General features: G+C 39.9%; 1 protein-coding gene across 2 annotated transcripts in view; it reads right to left on the bottom strand.

The window, feature by feature from the left end:
* Positions 1 to 21,880, bottom strand: part of POU6F2 (POU class 6 homeobox 2) — a 318,720-nt gene that overhangs the window by 183,788 nt on the left and 113,052 nt on the right. For both annotated transcript variants that reach the window (XM_074843482.1, XM_074843472.1), the window contains 2 exons: positions 3,660 to 3,751; positions 2,501 to 2,729 (listed from right to left, as the gene is read on the bottom strand). In XM_074843482.1, the coding sequence (XP_074699583.1) occupies positions 2,501 to 2,729; positions 3,660 to 3,751 (321 nt within the window). The remainder of the gene's footprint in view (positions 1 to 2,500; positions 2,730 to 3,659; positions 3,752 to 21,880) is intronic.

Consider the following 21,880-nt stretch of genomic DNA (forward strand, 5'->3'; position numbering starts at 1 on the left):
GATCTTGGGAGGGAACACAGCCAGGACAGCTGACCCGAACTGACCAAAGGGATATTCCAGACCATATGACGTCTGCTCAAGTATAAAGCTGGGAAAAAGGAGGAAGGGGATGGGGTCACCCTTGATTCTCTGAGGCAACCACTACGTGTATCAGAGCCCTGCTTCCTGAGAAGGCCTGACATCGCCTGTTCATGGGAAGTAGAGAATAAATCTGTTTTTTCTTCCACGCACGGACCTTTGCTTCACTTTGCTTATATTAAAACTGCTTTTGTTTTACCCACAAGGGTTGGTTTTTTCCCTATCTTATTTTCTTTCCCCTTTTTGCTCTGTTGAGAAAAAAGGGGGAAGGGGGGCAAGTGACAGAGCGACTTGGTGGGTACCTGGCATTTAGCCAAGGTCAAACCACCACAATCAGTTTTGCTTCCAAATAATGAGGGCAGTGGCACTTGCTTAGAGGATCGGGAGGGAAGGGTAGAGAAGATGACAAACAGTAATGTGACTGAGTGAATCTGTGGGTCCTGTTCCTTTCAGCTACTTTATGGAAGGTGTGCTGGCACCCACAGATAAGGAACTGCACCAGATGCTCCAGCAAGTCCCTATTTGATCCCTGCTTCTATCTACCAGTAAAGATTATAGAGGAAAACTTTTCATCTGGTAAGGTCATAGCTTGCAAAATTTGTTTGGCAGCAGAGTTACACCTTTTAGCTAGCAATTAGACACCCATGGCTAAACTAAAGAGCAAAGGTTTCCCAGCTTAATCCCTACCCTCCAGCTCTGCAACATGGGGTGAATAAATGACGTAAGAACTGCACAAGTTTATGTTTATTTATAATACTACATAACCAGCAACTATAACCTGGAGCGCTCCAGAGTGGAAGGATACATTTTTATAATGCCTGTTTCTTCATTAAGATTTCATCATCCACCTACGCTAAAAAGCCACTTCCCCCTCACTTTGTTGTATCTGCTTTTTCCCGCTCCTGTTCCCGCATTATTTTTTTAATCTCCAGTTCCCTATTTTACATGCACTCTCAAATTTTAAACAAGCAAAATTTGTGCATTAGTGTGTCCTTTTCATCTATGATTTATGAATGACAGGTTCTTCGATGCAGCCTAATGGTATGAGAGAGACATTATTTTAAACATTAAAGTGAAAACCATTTACAACTATGATAAGAGAGGTCTGTTGACATTAAACTTTAAAACATGCACAAGGTAAAGGCAAGTAGCTGCTCCAACAGGTGAGAGTACTATGCGTGCGGTTTGTAAGGGAGTTTGTTTGACACATGAGCTGTCTCTTCCTTTTTTCTGTTTCACAACCTGTAGGATTTGGTGCTTCAAACAATTCATCTGGTAATCAGTAGTCACCAGAGTTTAATAATTAAACAGTACTTCAGGCACAGTGCAGTGCATTTATTTAAAAAAAATAGTATTCCATCTGAGGAAAAGTTTTCCTACTATTTACATCAGCAAGAAATAAAAATAAACAAATAAATAAATAAATTGAAAAAGCTAAAGCTTTGATACTTCCTGCTCACACCTTTATAACTTTCATACTGGACAGTCCCTTAACATCGTTTTCCATTAAAACTGTACAATTCAATTGTAACATACTGGCTAATACTTATCTTGCTATACTTCGTTGAGTTCTGTTCAGCAGCAACTGCTTTCTGAGAAGCAATCAATATAATTAGGAGTAGTAAAAAAATACATCTGTATTTTATATCTTATGTGTTTAGATTGAGTACTGTTTCTAACAGTGTTAGACACAGAACAGCAGCGAACACTAGGGAAGAGCAGGGATATGGTATCTCATAGAACTGCTTTTCAGTCTGATTTTAGACCACAGGGAGAATGCAGCAGATATCTTAGGGTAGAACTGTTGCAAGCATGGTACAGCTCAAACAATGAGGAGGATACATACAGAGATGAACTTTTTGCTTTTGACTCTGGAGTCATGTAACTCCCTCAACAGCTTGGATGAGGATGGCAGAACCTTACTGATAAAGCAGACCTACAGCAAGAACAAGAATGCCTATCTGGGGCACTGATGGCAGCTGAGAAAACTCTGATTTTATAATAAAAGGTTTTTTTAAAAGTGATTTTGATGCAATACTGTGGTTTTAGTTGCCCCTATTCATTCAGCTACCCTAATCAGCAGCGGCGAAACCTAATACTTGTCTTCATGCTGCCATTTGAAATTTTGAAGTGAACTGAGTATGGAAGATTAATCACTGATGACAGAAAAGCCTAATGAATCATTCAAGTACTTTACATCACTGACCCATAGAATCTAAGATGCAACCTCCAATCTGTTTTTATAAAAATGCGAATATCCCTTAAGTATCTCTCAAGTATTTAGAAACAATCCAAGTATTAACTTTCAATATGCATCAAGAGCAACATTTCATTGGAAAAAGAGATCACTCAGTTTAAAAGAGAGATAAGGTGAAACAAATAGGCAAAAGAACCTATTAGAAAAATTATAAACGTGACTTACCTTGTAGATTTTGCAATGGCAAAGTCATGATGCCTCCTGCTGCAGCTGCTGCTACCAGCCCTTGGATGTTGGTGAGATTCGCTGTAGGTAGAGTTAGGACGAGTCCTTGTTGGCCCCCCAGCTGCCCAGCCATGTTGAAAGGAATAAGGATCGGCTGATTCAGGGCTGGAGTGCCTCCTGGCATCACACCCGCTACTGCTGAGGCTAACTGTTGGGCTGTCAGTAATGGCTGTAACAAAACACAGACAGCAAGCCTATTTTACTGTGCATGGCTCAGTATTACGCACTCTGTAAGTCTTCTGGCTTAGGATCCTTTTGTGTCCCATTATACACACGCACTGCTTCCAGTATCTTGAAGTGTACATTTTCACCAACACAGAAAGTTTTGACAAACTTGACAGGCTGAAGCTGTAAGCATTACAGTCATGTAGCATGGTACCAATCCCATTTGAATCTAGACTGGAAAATTCATTATGCACTGAAGATAATTATGAACACAAGAAGGCCTAACTCAAATCAGCCCGCAAGTACCTAAATGCCAACATTTCCCAAATTTTTCCAGTTGTATACTGATTGGTAAAAAGCTGAAAACACTACAGTAACAATTACCAGAAACTATATGGACCTGCAAAGTGGAAGAACATTGAGTGTCTTCTTAGACCATGGCTGAACTTGGATAAAACTGTGAAGTGACATGGGAAATCTTTTAAAATGTTATACAGTGACATACTATTATGCCTACGTTTTGCTCTAAAGAAAATAAATACCTGGCATAAAAGATAATGAAATGCCTTTACTAATGCAGGAGCTGTGTGCGACAGGCAGAGCTGTCAGAGCCAATAAGGTTGCATTAAAATTGCACAAGCTTTTTAATATCAAATTATGACATGTATTTAAAAAATAACTTCTGTAAGAAATTCAAATAATTTAACCTCCTAAATACGCAAAACTGAGTAAGTTTTATTTTAGAAAAACATACAAAAAGTTCATCTTTCCAAACAAATAATTTTAAAAACATATACATGATACATACATGCTCCCTTTCTGCAGCCAAACAGAATCACATTTTCTGCATTACACAGATCAAAGATGATCAGTCGCAGTTTTTTACTTTTTGTCAAATTGCATGTCTTGATTAGTCAAAAAGAAAGATACTGACCTGAGGCCCAACAGGGAACGCAGGATGGGACTGACTGGGTTGGTGCTGGTCTGCTGGGCTTGTGTCAGGCAGCACCGTGTTTCCTCTGGCCTCTGAAATCCAAAGAGCAGATTGACTTTAATATCAAGCCTGAGGACTGGCACATTACCTTCTACTGATGTCACATAACATCAAGCTGAAAATGATATGTTAAAGTGCTTTATCAATAACTCAAGCACTCAAATCACTTATCAGCTGCATAAATTATGCTAACATTCATTCAGACCAGCCAACTCATTCAAGGAGCTACAAAAATCTGACAGCAGTGAAACTGAAGCTATCATCAACCCAGCTAATGTGGGTTGCATTATACATCAATTTACATACAGCACATGAGCACTCCGCGTGTGTGGGAACTGCGTTTTTTACGCTTAGGTGAGCATCAGCCATTCTAATTTCTGAAAGCAAAAATTATCTGAAAAACAATCAAGTCACATCTACTTTGTATCTTAATAAAGTATTTTCTTTTGTCAGTTACTGAAGCAGCAAAGGCTGTACTATGCACAGTAAAAAGGCACTATGAAAACTGAAAACAGGTAGGCTTCCAAACGACAGCTTGTTTTCTAAATTGCATGTGGGGGGTGAGCAAAATTCTGTGAAACCAAGGATTTCCAGCATTTATTTAGATGATCAATATCCAGCAATCGAACTATATGCTGGGCACTAATGACTTGCTAAGCACAGAACACAGCCCAGCCCTACTGGATTTTGCTGAAGTCTGCAATACAGATTTGAAAAGGGAAAAGAGAAAGAAAAACGTCCTATCAGTTATAAGAAAGTACCAAGATGCTTTCAAAACTACATCCCAATCCTCCATTTCCTTCGGGTGAAGGACTTGCATTGATTCACAAAGTTTTCCAGTGCTGACGGCACGATCAGGCCCACATTTATCTTTGAAGCTGAAAGAATGACAGCAAGTATCAAAAGTAGCTGCAAGAATACTGTGGTCTCTTAAAAAGAAAACCCTGGCGATGGCGTCAGGTTTCCTGGTTGGTATGATAGCTCCTGTTCTGTTATTTTTTTTCTGATGAGCAGTTGAAATCCCATTCTAAGTAAACCTTAACAATATGCTCTTTTCCAATGTTTGTCCTATGACTAACAAGTGCAAGATAATTCAGAACCAGTTTATTGGCGCACCCTGGCACAGTAAGGAAAAAGGATACGACTCTGTCATACTTATAAATTTTAAAGAGGGTATTATCAGCTCATTTAAAACAAATTCTTCTATATATTCTCCAGGGGGACAGACTTATAAATAATGGAAATGTGAAAAGAAAAAAAAACTTCAGCACATTAAGGTACAAATAAAATTGACTGCTACATATTATTCAATTGACTTCTATCTCTACAGCAAGGTGTCAATCATAACAGCATTTTAAAATAAGATTAAACAATAAATGTGTAGAGCTATTATGCAGAAATCCGAAAATCTGATTAATTTGTAATATTTTTGTGTGGTCTTAAAAATTCAGAAATGGACGCTGCTTTGGGAATACTTACAAACGGTCTATTGAAATATCTGATTTGGAACTAATAAAAACATACAGACTTGCAGACATTTTATGGAGTGAATTCTACAAAAATATGTTTGGCATTTTAATGACCACTGTCATTTAATAATGAGAATAAGCTGACCTACTATAATCGCTGAGGACTCAAACAACTGCCTAATAACATGAAAAAAGAGGCCCAGTCACTAAATTTTTTATGTGCAATTTACTCATCCAAGTTACTTGAAAAGAAAAAAATGTAACTAGATATGCGAGATTCAGTGAAAACTGTTTCTTTTAAATGCATTACAGTTCTACTGCTGCTGCCATCCCTAAGACCAAAGATAGGTTTTCTTCGGTGTGAGTTCCACCTATACTAAATAAAGTGGTATTTTAAACATAATTTCACCTTTGGTAATTTCCACATATTGTTGTAGGGTTTTTTAATCTTCCCATCACAGCTGTATGTATAAAGTGATATTAAATCGAAGGCTTGATACCAATGAATATGTAACTCCCCATTAAGATCAAATCTTGTAAGTCTTATAAGTTGATGTGATTTTAAGGGCTGAAAATTTTGTCTTTGCTTATGATCTAATTAATATTAAAACAAGCTCCTGATAATCTGTCACATCATTAAATTGTCCTATGAAAGCTTTGGGAGAAGAACAAAAAAAATGGAGTCAAATATTCACTAGAATTACATTTTATTGCAATTACTATAGCTTGAGCTCTCAGAAAATAAAAAAGAAGTTCTGAAGAGATATACCTGTGTTTTAATATTTTTTCCATGGTGCAGCTATCCTAAGAACCACTGTTTTCTGTTATCTGTACCCTAAGGATTTTGCAATATTGCATTCACAAGCCATATGTAGTACAAGTGGGTTATACAGGACCGTAAAGTCAGAATTAATTATACTCCTTTCCTTTTGCATTGCACTAATTGGAATCACTTAGGATTACATTCCTTTCATATGGTCACTCATTGCAGACGATGTATCTTTTTATTTCAGTACCTGAATGCTCTGCCTGCTGCTTCTAGCTCACTTTCCATATGATCTCAGAAAAACAGCACGCACTTTCACGTACATGAATGTGGTCTTACACGGCACCCTATATGCAATTATGCATGCCGTATTCTCAGACCAAAATTCTCACATTTCCTCTCATGCCCCTTCAAATCTACCTGCTATAACAGGCACTCAAGAGTCAAGGGTTTTTTCAAAACATGCAGGAAAATCTGCCTGCTGGGCTGTCAGTAAATACAGCGAAGCGAGGATTTCAGGGTTAAATTCTGTTGCATCACACACAGTGACAGCATTTGTTCCTTGCCACACGCTATCTTCAGCGAGACACAGGTCAGAGCTCCCAGGAAGCTGAAGTAGAGCACAAAACACTGGTAGAAGGCTACTTTTCCTTTTCTGCCTTACAATATTGACTGGGTAGCTTCCTCTGATTTCAGAGGATCTGAGGAGTTGGGAAAGCTCTGTGTCACAGCTACTATTTCTGATTCACAGAGTCATTGCTACTAATTTGGAAAAATACCTTCATTAAGACCATTGCCCTAAACTGGCAGAGCACAATCCCCTGCATTGTTTTTCCCCTCTGTTTTACTGCCTTTATTTGGGAGTTCATTAGTTCCAGATGCTGGAATAACCTCTGCAGGTAAATTATTCCCCTCTCCAAATTCCAGTCCTCACTAATAAAAATGGCCTGTCAAAATCCAGCCTAGATTTTCCACTTGTCCAGATCCAGGCCATTACCTCCTGTTAGGCTAACCTCCAACGCTGCTCAGGTTTCTATCAGCGAGGGGTATGGCGGCAAGGAACGAGGACTCAGAGCAGTCCCTACGGAGCTGGGGAGCTACCAGCAGCACCTTCTCTGCTCTCAACTATGCTTTGGAGAGACTGTACTCTCGTTACACCTCTGATAGCTGGTGCACAAGGGACAGGGAGAAGCAACAGGGAACCTGCTCTAGAAAGAGATGTAATTCTCCTTAACACCGTTTGCCTAGGCAAGGAGCTAAGACTTCTCTTATAACTGAGCACTGCCATCACAGCCTAAGTCAATGAGTTTGCTCAGTAGTACTGTACGAACAGGCAGGAGTGCTACTGCCATGCTACGGCCATGACTGCAGACAAGGCTTTAATATTTAATAAGCAGTATTCATCATATATGATTCATCATAAATTAATTATAAATTATATAATACATACACTCACCTCTCATCCCACCAAGGGGCTGGAAGGGCATGACACAATAAAAAATTGAAGTGCACTGTAAACATTGTAAAATAATCCTCTTAAAATAAAACATTATTTTAAATAAAGCCAAGTAAAACAAAGGCAACCTTCTTCTCCCTTTATCAAAATGAAAAAAAAAAAACCACAACAAAACCCAAGCAGAAAACCTTGTTGAACAATACCTGGCTTAAAAATGAGAAGACCATAAGAGAAACATCAGAGTGAAAAAAAATCCCACATCCCAAGGCCTCTGAGCCTCATACAAAATTACAACTGTAAATGCACTAGTTATAAACAGGCTTTCCACAGTTTGCTTCCTTTCTGTTTCTTACACATCTTCAGTGACACAACAGATAACTCAGTTCTAAATGTCTTTATCTCCCAGTGCCCCACACAAAGGAGGGAATGCTCTAATCCCCACTTTACAAATGAGCAACTAAGGGATACAGGACATCATTCAGGTTGGAAAAGACCCTTGGGATCATCGAGTCCAATCCTCAGCCCTACTCTACAAAGTTCTCCCCTACACCATATCCCCCAACATCTCATCCAAACGACCCTTAAACACATCCAGGGATGGTGACTCCACCCCCTCCCTGGGCAGCCTATTCCACTGTCTGACCACTCTTTCTGTGAAAATTTTTTTCCTAATGTCCAGTCTAAACCTCCCCTGTCGCAGTTTAAAGCCATTCCCTCTTGTTCTATCGCTAATGACCTGTGAGAAGAGACCAGCAGTAACCTCTCTACAATGTCCTTTCAGGTAGCTGTAGAGAGTGATGAGGTCTCCCCTCAGCCTTCTCCTCCTCACACTAAACAGTCCCAGCTCCTTCAATCTCTCCTCACAGGATTTGTTCTCCAGGCCCTTCACCAGCTTCGTTGTCCTCCTCTGCACTCGCTCCAGCCCCTCGAGATCTCTCTCATATCGAGGTGCCCAAATCAGCACCATTTAGGCACTTAGATCTCCTTAGCTGTAGTTACACTGTTCAGGAAAGCATGGGTCAAAACACAAAACTGCTCTGTGACTCCTTGGCTACTCCATGCATACCAGTAGCTCTGGCCCATGCTCCCCAGCGCCCTGCGCTCGTATGCACTGCCCGTCCCAGGAGCCTTGTCTCACCTGGTGTCCAATGCTTGCAGGGAACCTGCAGCTGACGGGCAAATGTGACTATACTGAAGAACGTTACAGGATATATGATGGAGTGCATTAAACATGCACATCCAGCTCTGTCCCGGGCCTCCTGGTTCCCCTGCAGATGTGTGCTTGTGCCTGCTCAAAGGCACGATGCACACTGGTGTTTCCTCTCAAACTCTGCACCAGAGCTCTCTCAAAGCCAGTGTTCAAACCACAGCATAGGAGTAGCCTCAGCAGATGATCTGGACATAAATAACTTCCTCAAAGTCTTCAAGAATGAATTCAGGGTGTCTCACATTTGTACCAGGGAGATGCTGGGCCACCTCTCTTTAGTGCTCAATGCTTTGAAAAACAAGCAGGATCAAATTTAATACTACTAGATTTTCAGTAATCAAAAGAACACATAAATCCTTCTGAGATACCCATTTAAGCAAATATTTTAAATGAATCAACATTAATAAAAGAATGCAGCATTTCAAGTAACAGTTCATATTAACATCCTTAGACACAGTTCCACAATGTGACGTTAAATTACTTGTATTTATCTCTCAGTAACTGTAACAATAAGAAATCAAGAGTAGACTTTTCTTACTCACTGAGCCAACTCACATTAAAAATACAGCTTTAAGAATGAAATCATTACAGTGAAAATACTGCCTGTGAGAAAAAAGTCTTACATTTTTAAAACTAATAAACTCACAGTCTGAGCATGTAATATAGCTGCATTTAGATCACAAGTCATCAGGAGAAAAAAAGATAACTTTTTAAAAGAAATTAAATAGACTGACTGATAATATTCAAATTATTGGGTATGGTGTGTGAAAGTTCATCATCTCTGATTAAAGTAACTTAGCTCTTCATTAAATGAACCCTTAATTGTCAGCAATTACACCAGCAGCAACCTTGCTGAACAAAATTTAATAGCTGAAAGAAAAAGATGCAGCTGATAATGAAAAAACATAACATTCCCTCCAAACAATCCTCATTCTGCCATGAAGCACCATATTGTGGCTCTTAATTTCACTATTTTAATTTTCCTGCTGCCTCAGAGGTTAGACATGTAGGTAGGAAGCCTTTCCAAATCACATCGTAAAACCTTAGTAATCAGATTGCTACACAGAATTTCACAAACACATCTAAATTTTACAATACTTTCAGGAGAGAAAATTGAGATTTTATGCTGAATCCATTTTACATTGGTATTATCCTATGGTTATCAGAGGAGATATTCCTGCTACCTCAGCAAAGAAAATCAAGATTAGAAATTAAATGAGAATAATGAATCATGCACTGAAAGGTATGAATTTAAGCTTGGACTTCTCACATTTAAGTAGTCAGATAGTTGTCATCTTCAGTCCATGACCAAGGTGTGGCATACAATTCACTCATCTAGATTGTATAAAACTTCTCTAAGTATCAGGTTATCCCACCGATCGTTAAGCAATTCACCTTTTACTGCTGATCTCTACTTCAGATTCTAAGCTTTTATTTTTAGGCAGTGATTTCAGCCTCACAAAGAAAACCAAACAAGTAGAGATCTGGGGGTGTGCAGAATTACCACCAGCACCTGTTAACTCTGAAACCTAACAATGTTGCAGTGTCAGTATCATTTTACAGTTCGATCATTTCGGCACAACATACAAGTACTGTGCTGATCTTCCACAACATCGGATGGTCTCAACTTACATAACTCTCACACTTAATTTTTCCCTACCTATGTACGAATCCTTCTAGTTTACCTTTGAAAATGTTTTTGGTGTGATAAGAAAACGCCATATTGATCTGCCTTATTGACATATATGTCAATGCAATATCCTGTACAGAATGCTAAAAATCCTGCATGCAAAATGGATTGAATTAGCCAGCAGAATGAATAGAGCAGATTTGCTTTACTGACTGTATCATTCAGTATTTAAGTAAGTAAAACCTCACAGTTTTCTACTTATCTGAACCTGCCACGCAGTTGTTACCGCAAAGCTACCAAAATCACTGCAGAGCTCAAAATCATTCTGCCAGCAGAGCACAAAATCTCGCCTTTGCCTAGTCCCTGGGATATTTTCTCCTAAAGGATCTTCTCCCACAAGACACATAAGGTAGCCGGAATCACTGTGCTCATTACCCGTATGCACAGAGCTTGGCTTGTATTTACGCACCTGCATCTTTCTGGATTGGAACTGATAACATTAAAACTCCGTGACGTTTCTAATGAAAATCAGGCGGCTATTAAAGTGATTCATGTTACCGAGAACTTCTCCTGGGCAACCACCAGTTATATTTACCACCAAACAAAAAACCTACCACACCAAGGCACAAAAATTACAGATAACGCGAAACCCCAGCTCTCCCAACTGCCTTAAATTTTCTTCTTCCCTATCTGTATTTTTGTTCCTCTTTCATTGTCTTATTTTTTTCTTCTTTGTCTTTTCCCCAAGTGATTTTTTTTTTTCCTTATTGGTGCCTATATGAATATTCTTCCACTTCAGATACTTCATGTGAGAAAAGAAGCATTGCTACTGCAGAAAAGGTGAAGGGATATAATTGCAAAAGTATGTTCTTTATTCAAAATAGACTCATTCTACTTTTCTTCACCCCCTAAGTACAGTGCATAAAAATCCCTTGTTAATGGTACATACATTTTTAATGAATTGGACCCTTCATATTGAGAGTTCTAGCTTCTTTTATACTGTATGCATTAGCACAAATATAATCACATTAAGGTCACAAAGACCCTATCAGTTTTCCCTGAATTCATACAACATTTCATACTCACTGTTTGCTGTTAGTGCTGGTGAATGCAATGATGATAAAGGTTACTTACCAGAAGATGGACAGTTGAATGCATTATTATTTCATGTTGGGCAGCTGATCCCTAGCTAAGAAGGGCAGGAGGCTTTTCTAAATTAAACTTTCCTTTCTTTCCATCCCTGGAAGCTTACTAAATGCCAGAGTGAGCACACTGAAGAACATCTATTTTGGAACAACTGCCAGTTTGCTATCTTTATAGCTAACTAGATTTCTTTATGATTTTTACAGCACTTATCTGTGCATGCATTTTTATTCCTAGCAGGGCAGAGGGCAAGCTTTCCACCAAAAGCTCAACTTCCTGACACTCACCCTCCCCATCTGACTCCTGTACCCTCCCCAAAATAATGTAGACTATGATGGTATCTTGTAATGATATACATTGCTGTTTACCTGGAGACCCTTGCACAATTTATGTATTATGGGCTTGGCTGCTGGCACTACAGACTAATGAAAGCCAGGCGATACATGTGGACAGCTTCTGGTGCACAGTAATTCAGGCTTCTGGGTGGAAGAAAAGGGTGGCATGTCTGACATCTTTTGCTTTTTACAAGTTACATTGATAGACTTATTGACAAGTGATAGGGAACAGGTAGGTGGCTGATGACAGAAATTTAACTCACAGCTTTTGACACCCTCCAGGGACTGGAAAGAAAATACTGTAAGGTGGGGAAGACATGAACCTTGAGTCCTACCAGTCCTATGAGAGCCTGTCTAGAAATTCCAATCACCTGGTTCGGTGAGTGAAGAATATCCAGTTAAGGGAGGAAGCGTTCAATTAAACCCAGTAAAAGCACCTGGCACTTAGATCTTCAGCAGAGCCAGTGTTCAGCAAAATGCACCCCACAATGTATGTAAACTCCTCCTGGAGCATCCTGGCCAGCAAGTATGGTCAAGCAACAGTGGTTTATCACTCTTGCTACTGAGTTCACTGTCTGGTTTCATCCCTGCGGTGTCTTTAACAATTTCACACTCTCTGTTGTGGTCTTTACAGAGCCCTGTGGGGCAGCTCCATCAAGTGTCTCATTACAGGTTGTTCAGCTGTTCAGACTTTATTGAGACTCTTGAAAGAGCCATCCCACAGAGCAGCGTACTGTAGGAGTCCAGTTGAGATCCAGGAGGAAACCTTAACAGTGGCAGCAACTCTGTATGCAGGAGACCACGCTCCTAGATCAGACTAAATCACAGAACTGGTAAGTCTACATTATAAACCTATTTAGCTGCACATGTACCTTGAGAAATTCCTAGCTACAAAAATTCAACAGCCCTCCCCCTTCAAAAGCAGCCTGTGCCATTTGATATCTGCAGCAAGTTCTCATGATGTGGCTCAGCAGGGTGAGCCATTATTTCAAATGAAAGCGTTGGCTGGGAGCTGCAGAAACTCATGGTATGCATGTCTCCAGATCTTGTAAATCCTGAACTGAATTAACTTCTGTCTCTTTATTATTGTCTGAAATCAATTGTAGTGACTATTTACAAGGAGCTTTTGCCAGGAGTTCCCAAACACTTTATATTTTTTTAAAGAGCATTCAGTCTGTCGGCCAGGTCTTGCAAGCTATGCCAAGCCTGACCATTGCTAAACTAAGTTTAAAACACACAGCAAGGGCTTTTGGTCCTGCCCCCATCCCTCCCCCCCTCCCCATAGACCAAAAGTTAAAAATATAAAAAAGACCTAAAGAACTAGTAGTCAGTATTATCATCCTGTCTGCCTCCTGAATTTGAGCAGGTATTTACCAGACAACGATAGTGAAACACTCTGCAGCAACCACTAAGATGGTCTTTTGCACACTAAAAATACCTTAAAACAGATCTGCAGGAAAATAACCAAGTGGTTTACACACATTTGGATACTCTTTCTGTAATATGTTGATCTTGCCTTTATGTGAGTCAAACTCCCACCGGATTTCACATGTTGGATTAGTTCTCTAGGAAAGGTTTAAGAATACAGCAGAGGTTAAAAAAGCTTTACATGTAACAGGCCTACATCCTAGGACAGTCATATTGCATGAAAGATCTCCCAGTTAGTAACGCTGTGTCATGGCAAGACCTCTCTGTAACAACATGCTGTGCAGGAAGGAAAAAAGCAAAAAGAAGCCACACGACTTAGCTTTGCCAAAATACCAAGTGGCAGGCAATTTGCTTCAAAGAGTGAGAGAAGGCACTGCAATACATCCTAACAGGATTAAATTATACGGAATATACAAACTGCTTCTAATCCATGAGAATACTTGCGTTCGTATATAAATGTATGCATCTCTATATAGATACATATTTTTAAACAAATTAGTTTCCTCCATCCCTTTCATTTTTATATTATTGTTCTGTTTATTTTTTCAGCAATACAGTAATTGAAAAATATCTACTGGTAAAAGATGCTATTAATTTAAGTGCATTCACAGTGTGTTATGTCACTAATAGACTTAGGTAACATTATTCTTTTATCCTTTTTACAAAGCATTATTTTATTGTCCTCTCATTTCTAAGATTTTACTTCCACTTAAAGTCAAGTAGAGTGAGGGCTTTGCAGAATTCTATTATATTATTGTCCTGTCATTATTCTAACTCCATTACACAACAACACAAAACCAGCATCAGCTTCCATTTGTCATATTATTTATTTTGAGGATTATGTCAGATCTCAGACTATGTGTACGTGCCTACTAAACATAATTTGGAGTTGGGCAAAAAGTAATCACTGATTCCTTCTAAAAATGCTTTTAAAAGAAAACATTTTTTAACAATTCTGTATTTCTGTAAGAGCTCTGTCATCTGATTTTGACCCATGCAACCCTTTAGAAGAATCCAGCTATATTTACAAAAAATAAGACAATGGCTAGAGGTACATATAGACTAACAGATTTGAACTTCTTTGTCCATACTCCCAGCTGAGCTGACAGAAGCCAGTCCTGGTGTGGAAGCCTCACAGCTGCGCTCACACAGTGCTCTGTACACGCACATGCGCACCACTCTACAGTGGTTGTGTTGCTTCTAGGCAGAAGCTCTCTTATGTCTGGCCATAGCGTAGCACAGAGGACCCTCGGCCCACCTTTCCTACAAGTCAGATCCTTTGGCAGCCAGCAAATGGTTCATCACACCTGATGTACTTTATGGAAGTGGATTGCTGTTGCCTTCTTAATAGCTTCTTTTAGTGCTTCCAGCTTTGAGGATATGCAAAAGGCAGCCAGGGTTGGTTTGAAATAGCCAACACTTCCACCGTCTGTTCCTTAGGGCTGCCATAAAGGAAAGAAAGATCAGGTGCTAATCTGGCAAAAGCAAGATTTAGGCTCAGTGCCCAACCATCATAGAGTTCCTATGAGACCTACACCAGCTCTTTTCATCTCACACACAGAGTGTCCTGGGCCCTCAAAGTTTAGAGAAGTCCTGGACCACAGGAGCACGTCCATTAGAGTGGCTGCATTGGCACGTGTTGCCAGCATGCTGCTTCCTCCAGCCACAGACTTCTTATCATCTCACACTACCCTATCTTTAGGACAAACGCATATGTTGGACACGGTGCAGTGTCTGCCCAGCTGGGCTCTAGAGTTGTCTTTCCTCCACATTGAAGAAATCTGCACTCAGATCTCTGGGATAATTTCTTGTTGTCTTTGGGAGAAAGCCTCTGCATGTTTTCCTTGCATCCTCACATCACAGAAAAAGCTCCTACTTTCATCACCTTGCCTCCCCTTAAATCCACATACTGGCTACTGAAGGACTGCTGGAGGAAATAATATTTGCTGACTACACAGTCCCAAGTGAGGTTCTGGTCACAATCAGTCATTCCATTAACCATCACTCAGACTGTTCCCCTTGTTATTCTGTAGGGCCTGTTGATTATATAGATGATAATACACTAAGATTTCACTCAGAAAGAGATGGCTGGGTTCAAAACTCAATCTAGATTGAAAATACACTAAAACAAAACCCCAAAATATTTATATTCATACTTACCATCTTCTCAGTTAAAACGGTATTTAAAGAGCTTCCAGGGAAAATCCAGCCCTTCACCATAATATGTACGATTGACATTCATAAGAGAGTTATAGACAGAAACCAGGATGCAATAGGTTTTATTTCAGCCATTGTGAAGCACACCTCTTGTATGTGTTAGTGTACTTTGCACATGTATTGTTATAATAACATTGTTTTTACTTAATGTTATTCTAATGACTTTCCTCCAAAGAGCATTTGTGGACACCACAACTCCCTAAATGGTAACAATGGATAAACATCAGCTTGAGAAATGCAGGTCTATATTACTTACGAAGCTGCAATTCTCCTGTAAATAACCCAGTTGTTAAAATGATATGTATCTATGTAATTGAGTCTTCTGTATACAAATAAATAAGGCTTTATTGCAATGTCAGAAGTTAACAGACCAGTCAATAAAATCAATAACTCACTTTTTCTTGCTTATATATCTAACTTTTCTCCACCTTTCCTATGTCCTCTGTTTGTTCTGGTTACATATTAACACTCCGAAGGATATATAGCTCTTATGATATTGTTTAGTAAATGGTGGTCTGAAGAAAAGTCTGAAGAAACACCGCCTCAGCAATTTAATACTCTGCCTATTTATTGTGTACTTTAACATATACCTGTCCGGTATAAATCAGGGTGAAAGAAAGAAACTGTCTTGATCTATACATCAGAGTGCTAGAGATTTCTAATGTGAATGACTACATGAGGGTCTAAGTAAATTAGGTTCATATTGATACATTTAGCTAAAAGTGCTCCAGGCCTGGATTGCATTATCGTATAACCACTGTCAAAACAGCACTGCCAGATTATAACACTGTGCTGCTTATGCCTCTAATGTTAAGGTTGTGTCAGCATTTCCATTATGTTCCCCATTTTTCAAATATTTATAACTTGGCTGTAAAATTTGCTTTGGCCTGAAACGTGGTGAACCAGAAGCCAGATTCTACAAATCTTTACTCAAGAAAGTTGACCATTTTATTTCAGTGGGAGTGTTTCCATTAGTTGGGTCCTGCCAGATTACAATCCAAGGTCAAAGTTTACGAGCCTGGTTGTTTTATTTTCTTAATGAAAAGTGGATTGGGTCCCTTTAAAATTATTCTTTAAGAAAAAAAAAAGAAAAAATATGGAAGCACTGGAAAATAAGGCTTGATTTTGTGATGTCATTAGATCCCTAACTTGATAATCTCTTGATTTCAGTACTTCGAAAAAGAAAAATTAACAGCAAAGCTGCTGCAATGTAAAAACTAGCCGTGGGGCATATGCACTAAATTTTATTCCACTAATTACATTTTCTTGTGGGTTTTCATCTGGGATCTAGCACACCTCCTAAACAGCGTAAAATTGGGAGGGCTCCAAATGAGCCATTCTCGTCCATCAGGAATACAAACATGCTCACAAAAGCTATCTTATTATGTATGCTCCATACAGGCTCTTCATTCAAAAATATTTTAACAGATGTCATGCTGGATAAACATAATGGCTCATCTGAGGCTTAGAAACACTTTACTCACAGTAGAAACAAATTCGGGCAGCATTTTTCAAATTGAGTTAAGTCCTTAATACACACCCACAGGCTTACTTAGACTTATAGATACAATATCTTTTTCTTTCATCCTCCTTAGCTAGCTGAACACATGATCTGTTATCGATGAAAATTTTCCTGTATTGATGCTGCTTTCTTGGTTCACTGCTGAAATATGTCCTAACTCTGTGTTTGGCTTTTGGATAAGATTACTGTAGAGTGCTGGTCGGGGAACAAATGCAAGCCCCTTCTGCATGACTCCAGCAGCCTACGGGTTATCTGTGGAGAAGCACAGGAGGTGCGTGTCGTACAGCAGGATTCTCTGAATCCTTTCCTTTTGAAAACTGACCACAGACAGGGTTGCCCAAAACAGCAGAAGGTAGCAACACGTTCCTACACTTTGTTAACCTAAGCCAAAAAAACCAACAACAGGAAATGCTTTTAAAATAGATCCAGAGTATAAATCCAGTTGATAAGCAACAGAAGACTATGTAGTTTGGGATTCACGTTGGATTTCATTTGAAGGAAACTTGCACTTCTACTTTCACTGTCCCTGGTGCAGAAGAGCATGTTGCAGTAAACTACATTTGGCTCAATACTGTAAGGTCTCAGTATGCAATTTCACTCTTGTGAGCAGGCTCACTGAAATAACACGAGCATGAGGCACTGGCAATGCTTCTTTATGCTCCTGAGGTAAGACCCCTCTGTGCACAGAGCAAGTGTGTGGTTGCAGTGCTTTTTCATAAGAATTTAAATACTTTCTTTCAGTTTACACAATTTCGTTTGGCACTGAAGAACCAGGCTCTGGCAGTTGCAAGTACACAATTAATGTAGAGTGGTATCTATTCTGAACAGCATGAAAATTCCTTGCGTGGAAGTTACTTACTTTCCCATAAGTTTCATTTCATGTCATATAGTGACACCGAGAAAAATTGTGGCAGTAAGCTACAGACTTGCTCTTTTGTAATAAAGTAGAAGGTTTCTTTAAAGTACCTCTGATTTTTGCAAAGGTCAAGATCTTAAACACTAGGTTATACAACAGTGCACACACCTGACATACCAACTTGCAGGATGGCATGATGGCTGTGTTGTGTCATGTGCTGGCACCGGAGGTTATCACAGCGGGCTGCAAGCAGGGATGCTGTGCTTCCTCAGAGGAGTCCACACTGTGGCTGGGGTCTCTAAGTACACTTCTTACCTGCAGTGCTTCCACGCTGGGACCCCTCAGCAGCAGTCCTGGCAGCCCAGATGCTCTGAAATACCAGTGAGCTAAGCGGGAGAGAGCTGCGGTGCTGCTCCACAGCACTCAAAGTGCCAGGCGAGGGGCTGAACAGCACAAATATTTGTTCTCCTAAGCCACCAGCAGCAGACTTAGGGGCTGACGGGAAGAAATACAGTGGAAGGGAGTTCATTGAGCAGCGTATCTGCCAGTGCTCACTGCTTTTAGTTGGGGTTGGTCTTTCTGTGACAGCCTTTCTAGGGATAGCTCCCCAAAATATTAGGCCGGTATCATCAAGTAAGGCAGAGCCAATGCTAAGACTTGATCAGTTGTTTGAGCATCCTGTACACTGTGCACCTCAGGAACAGGGCCTACCCTTTGGAAAGTGAAGGCACGGCAGCACTGACTGTTGTCTACCTACAGCATCGGGCAGCATGCTGAGCGTGCCTCTGTGCTTGAGCTCCGGGCATTGAAATAATTTCGTATCAGAACTTCAGGCTGACCTGCTATGGGGGTCACAGCTCAGGAGATAGAAAAAAAGTGGTTTAGTCACTACAAAGAATAGTGACAACATTTAAGTCTCATATCTACATAAAATGGGTGCTATCTGATTCTTCATTCACTTCCTTTGAAGCACATGGTTCTAAAGGGGGAAGCAAGAATACGTACCCTTTATTTATTCACAATTAAGTGGTCACAAGACTACAAAAATAAGGTATGGGGTGCAAAGCTATAATTCTGAGCTCTCTTTCTCCCACTCTGATGATCTGTGACAAGCATCAGAGAGCAAATTACAGCATCTCTCCTCATACAGCAAGACCTTGATGGTCAATGGTCTTTAATCACCTAATCTCAAAGATACCCTGTAATCCTTAGAAAAATCCTGTGGATATTGGGGGACAAAAGCACTTCTACAGTGATCCCTATGTTTTCCTCCAGGGCTCTTCACTGGGGTTGCACTCTCGTAACATACACGGACTTAAAGTCTGACACCTGACGTACCTTTTCTAAGAAAGAATTGGTCTCAGGCTACAGTTGCTTTCCTTAGCTTCCCTTTCCTGCTCAGCTTCCCCTTTTTCTGTGCTGTTTTCTTCCTCTTTTATGAGGATTCTCAGACAAAAACCCTGAAACAGTGACTTCAAGAATATTAAAAATATATGGGGTCAATTGCTTATGTTTTTAAAGGCAGGGTGGCTGTTGGAAAAAAAAAATCTCAAATGAAGTATATAAGGCAACTTTTAAACCCACTGTCTCTCAGAACAATTTTGTACTTGGAATAAAAAAATATTTGCATTAAAATGGGAAGAGTGGAGAAAGTAGAGTAGATGGGTGACAGATCCTGCCACTAACACAAGGGTTTAAAACATATCAGGGCATCCTTGAGGCTGGAGGCCCCACACACTTCACCCTTTCATGCTGGAACAGAAAGCAGAATTCCCCCATTAGGAGCAGCTCATCTTCCAAGGATACTTTCCTCCTCCGCAAAAATAAATATTTTCAAACACTGTATCATATTCACACTCTTCTCCTGCACTTACCAAAGACATAAATATCTTAATATTTCAAAACCATAATATAATGCAATAAGATTCAGCGTAATAACATCCATCAGAAAGGACAACTTAGAAGAAAAGCATTGCATTTTCTGTATGAAACGATATATAATGACCATTGCCTAGAAATGGATCAATCTGGCTCCAGTGGAGCAGCTGCATAAGCATTCAAAACAGCAATAACTACAAGCTCTGGTGAGGTACTTTTCTTCCCAGTGTCATCTCATTTTATCCCCCCTGAGCAAGGCTGAAAGTCATGCTGAAAAAACATCCAAATACAACTTTCTCTCTCTGCCCCCTTTCCAGAAATTCTCAATTTTACTAATAATTCTTGATTGGCTAGCAATTTTCAGTTGTAACACATTGTACTAAGTTCAATTACAACCATTACAAATCCTATTTTTTATGGGTTTACAGCATTTAGGGGGTAAAAGCAGCACACTCTGGGATAAAATGATGCATACAGAATTTGTACTTTAAGTTTTTTGTTCTACAATGCTTTTGCCATTTAAATTTTATACAGTTGATGGGAATAATGCAGTTAATTAAAAGTATCATTGTCATCATTCTCCTCTTTTAATATACTTTAAAATAATTTCAAAGGAAGAGCCAGGACTGAGTTTTTGTATTTGGAGGCCAGACCTCACTGAATTGCACTCCACAAAGAACCAAATAGAGTTTTCCACTGCATTTCTACCCTACACTTTGTCAGACAACTAGATTCCAAACCAATATTTGAATTTAAATAACCCTCAGCTTCTCTAAAATGCCCCAGTTTGTGGTTATTCTCAAGGGTTACACTTGAAAGTTGCAAACGGTCACGACAGGAGTGCCATATACCAAGACAAATGCCAGAGCCATGCTTAGTCAGCTCTCAGTCCTCATGTACGATGGGTTTTCAGTTTCTGAACGTTCAAAGCTTTTCTGGAGCAGATGTGGAGTCATTCATACAATTTCAGCTTGTTTTTCATTGGTCCCCAAGTGCACAAACCAGAGGCTAAAAACCCTTTCCTACCTTGTCTAGGAAATTCACAGGTTCTGGGTCCATTCATTTTCCTGAACTCACTTGATAGCTTTCACTGATGTTGCAACACAAAAATACCGGGCATTCTTACTGTAATACCAGTGAAGACCAAGGAATTATCACTTGCTTTTAATAAATGATAAGCAATATTAATGATGTGGTAATGGCAGTTGACAGCATTATTAGCATGAAATTTTTTCTGCTCAGTTTACCTTGGGGGTCAATTTCCCAGAGCTAACAGAGGCCAGGAGGAGTGAATTCACATCCCAAACGGAGCAATCAAATGCAACCCACAGTCAAGAGTTTTGAAATAGACTCACTGATCTGACAGACCTGTAGAGTCTTCTCCTCTCCATGTGCTACTGCAGAGGCAAACACCTGGGAACACACTGGAAGTGAAAGCCCTCATCTTTCCAACTAAAAAGGACTGTTTTAAACAGCCCAACTCCACAGTCAGTTTTGTAACAAACTCCCATCCTCTATCGATCAGACAACAACATTGAACACTGAACAGGGAGATGCACCAAAGCAACCCTTCTGGCAAGGATTTTCCATGGTCTGCGCCCTCATCCGGCAGGATTGCGGCAATGCTCCCAGGTGGATATTGGAGTTTCTTAGACCCCACCATCGCCATGGTAAGTACACTTCAACAGTGCAAAATGCTTAGGCCTCACTATCGTGCCCTAGGTTCAAAAGTTTTCACAACACATTATATCCAATTTCCCCCAAGTCCATTTCTTTGGCATTCCCTACCATTTATTGGTAGAGGATCCATGCCAATGGAGTGGATGGAGCTTTGAGCAACCTGGTCTAGTGGAAGGTGTCCCGGCCCATGGCAAGGGGGTTGGAACTAGATGATCTTTAAGGTCCCTTCCAACCCAAACCATTCTGTCATTCTATGACTGCATGACCCAAGACAGGCTGTGTGGGAACACATTGCTTTTCTACCTTCTGAGACATTAGTCTTGAATTATTTTCTACCCAATAAACCATGAATAAAAATGGCAACAATCTCTATTAAAACTAGGATGATTAGCAAAGTATTATTTTTTATTCCTGTCAGTCAGTTCAGCAGCAATAATGGTGCTCCATGAAGTCTTTGCAGTTATTTACTAACTAGGATCTAAATTCTTCCAAGGGCTTCATGTAGCTGATTAAGTGTCAACAGTACACACTTATTACCACACTATGCTAATCTGCATTACAGAATAGACAAAAA

This window comes from Strix aluco, chromosome 1 (genome assembly GCF_031877795.1).
Source record: "Strix aluco isolate bStrAlu1 chromosome 1, bStrAlu1.hap1, whole genome shotgun sequence".
In the NCBI taxonomy this organism is placed as follows: domain Eukaryota; kingdom Metazoa; phylum Chordata; class Aves; order Strigiformes; family Strigidae; genus Strix; species Strix aluco.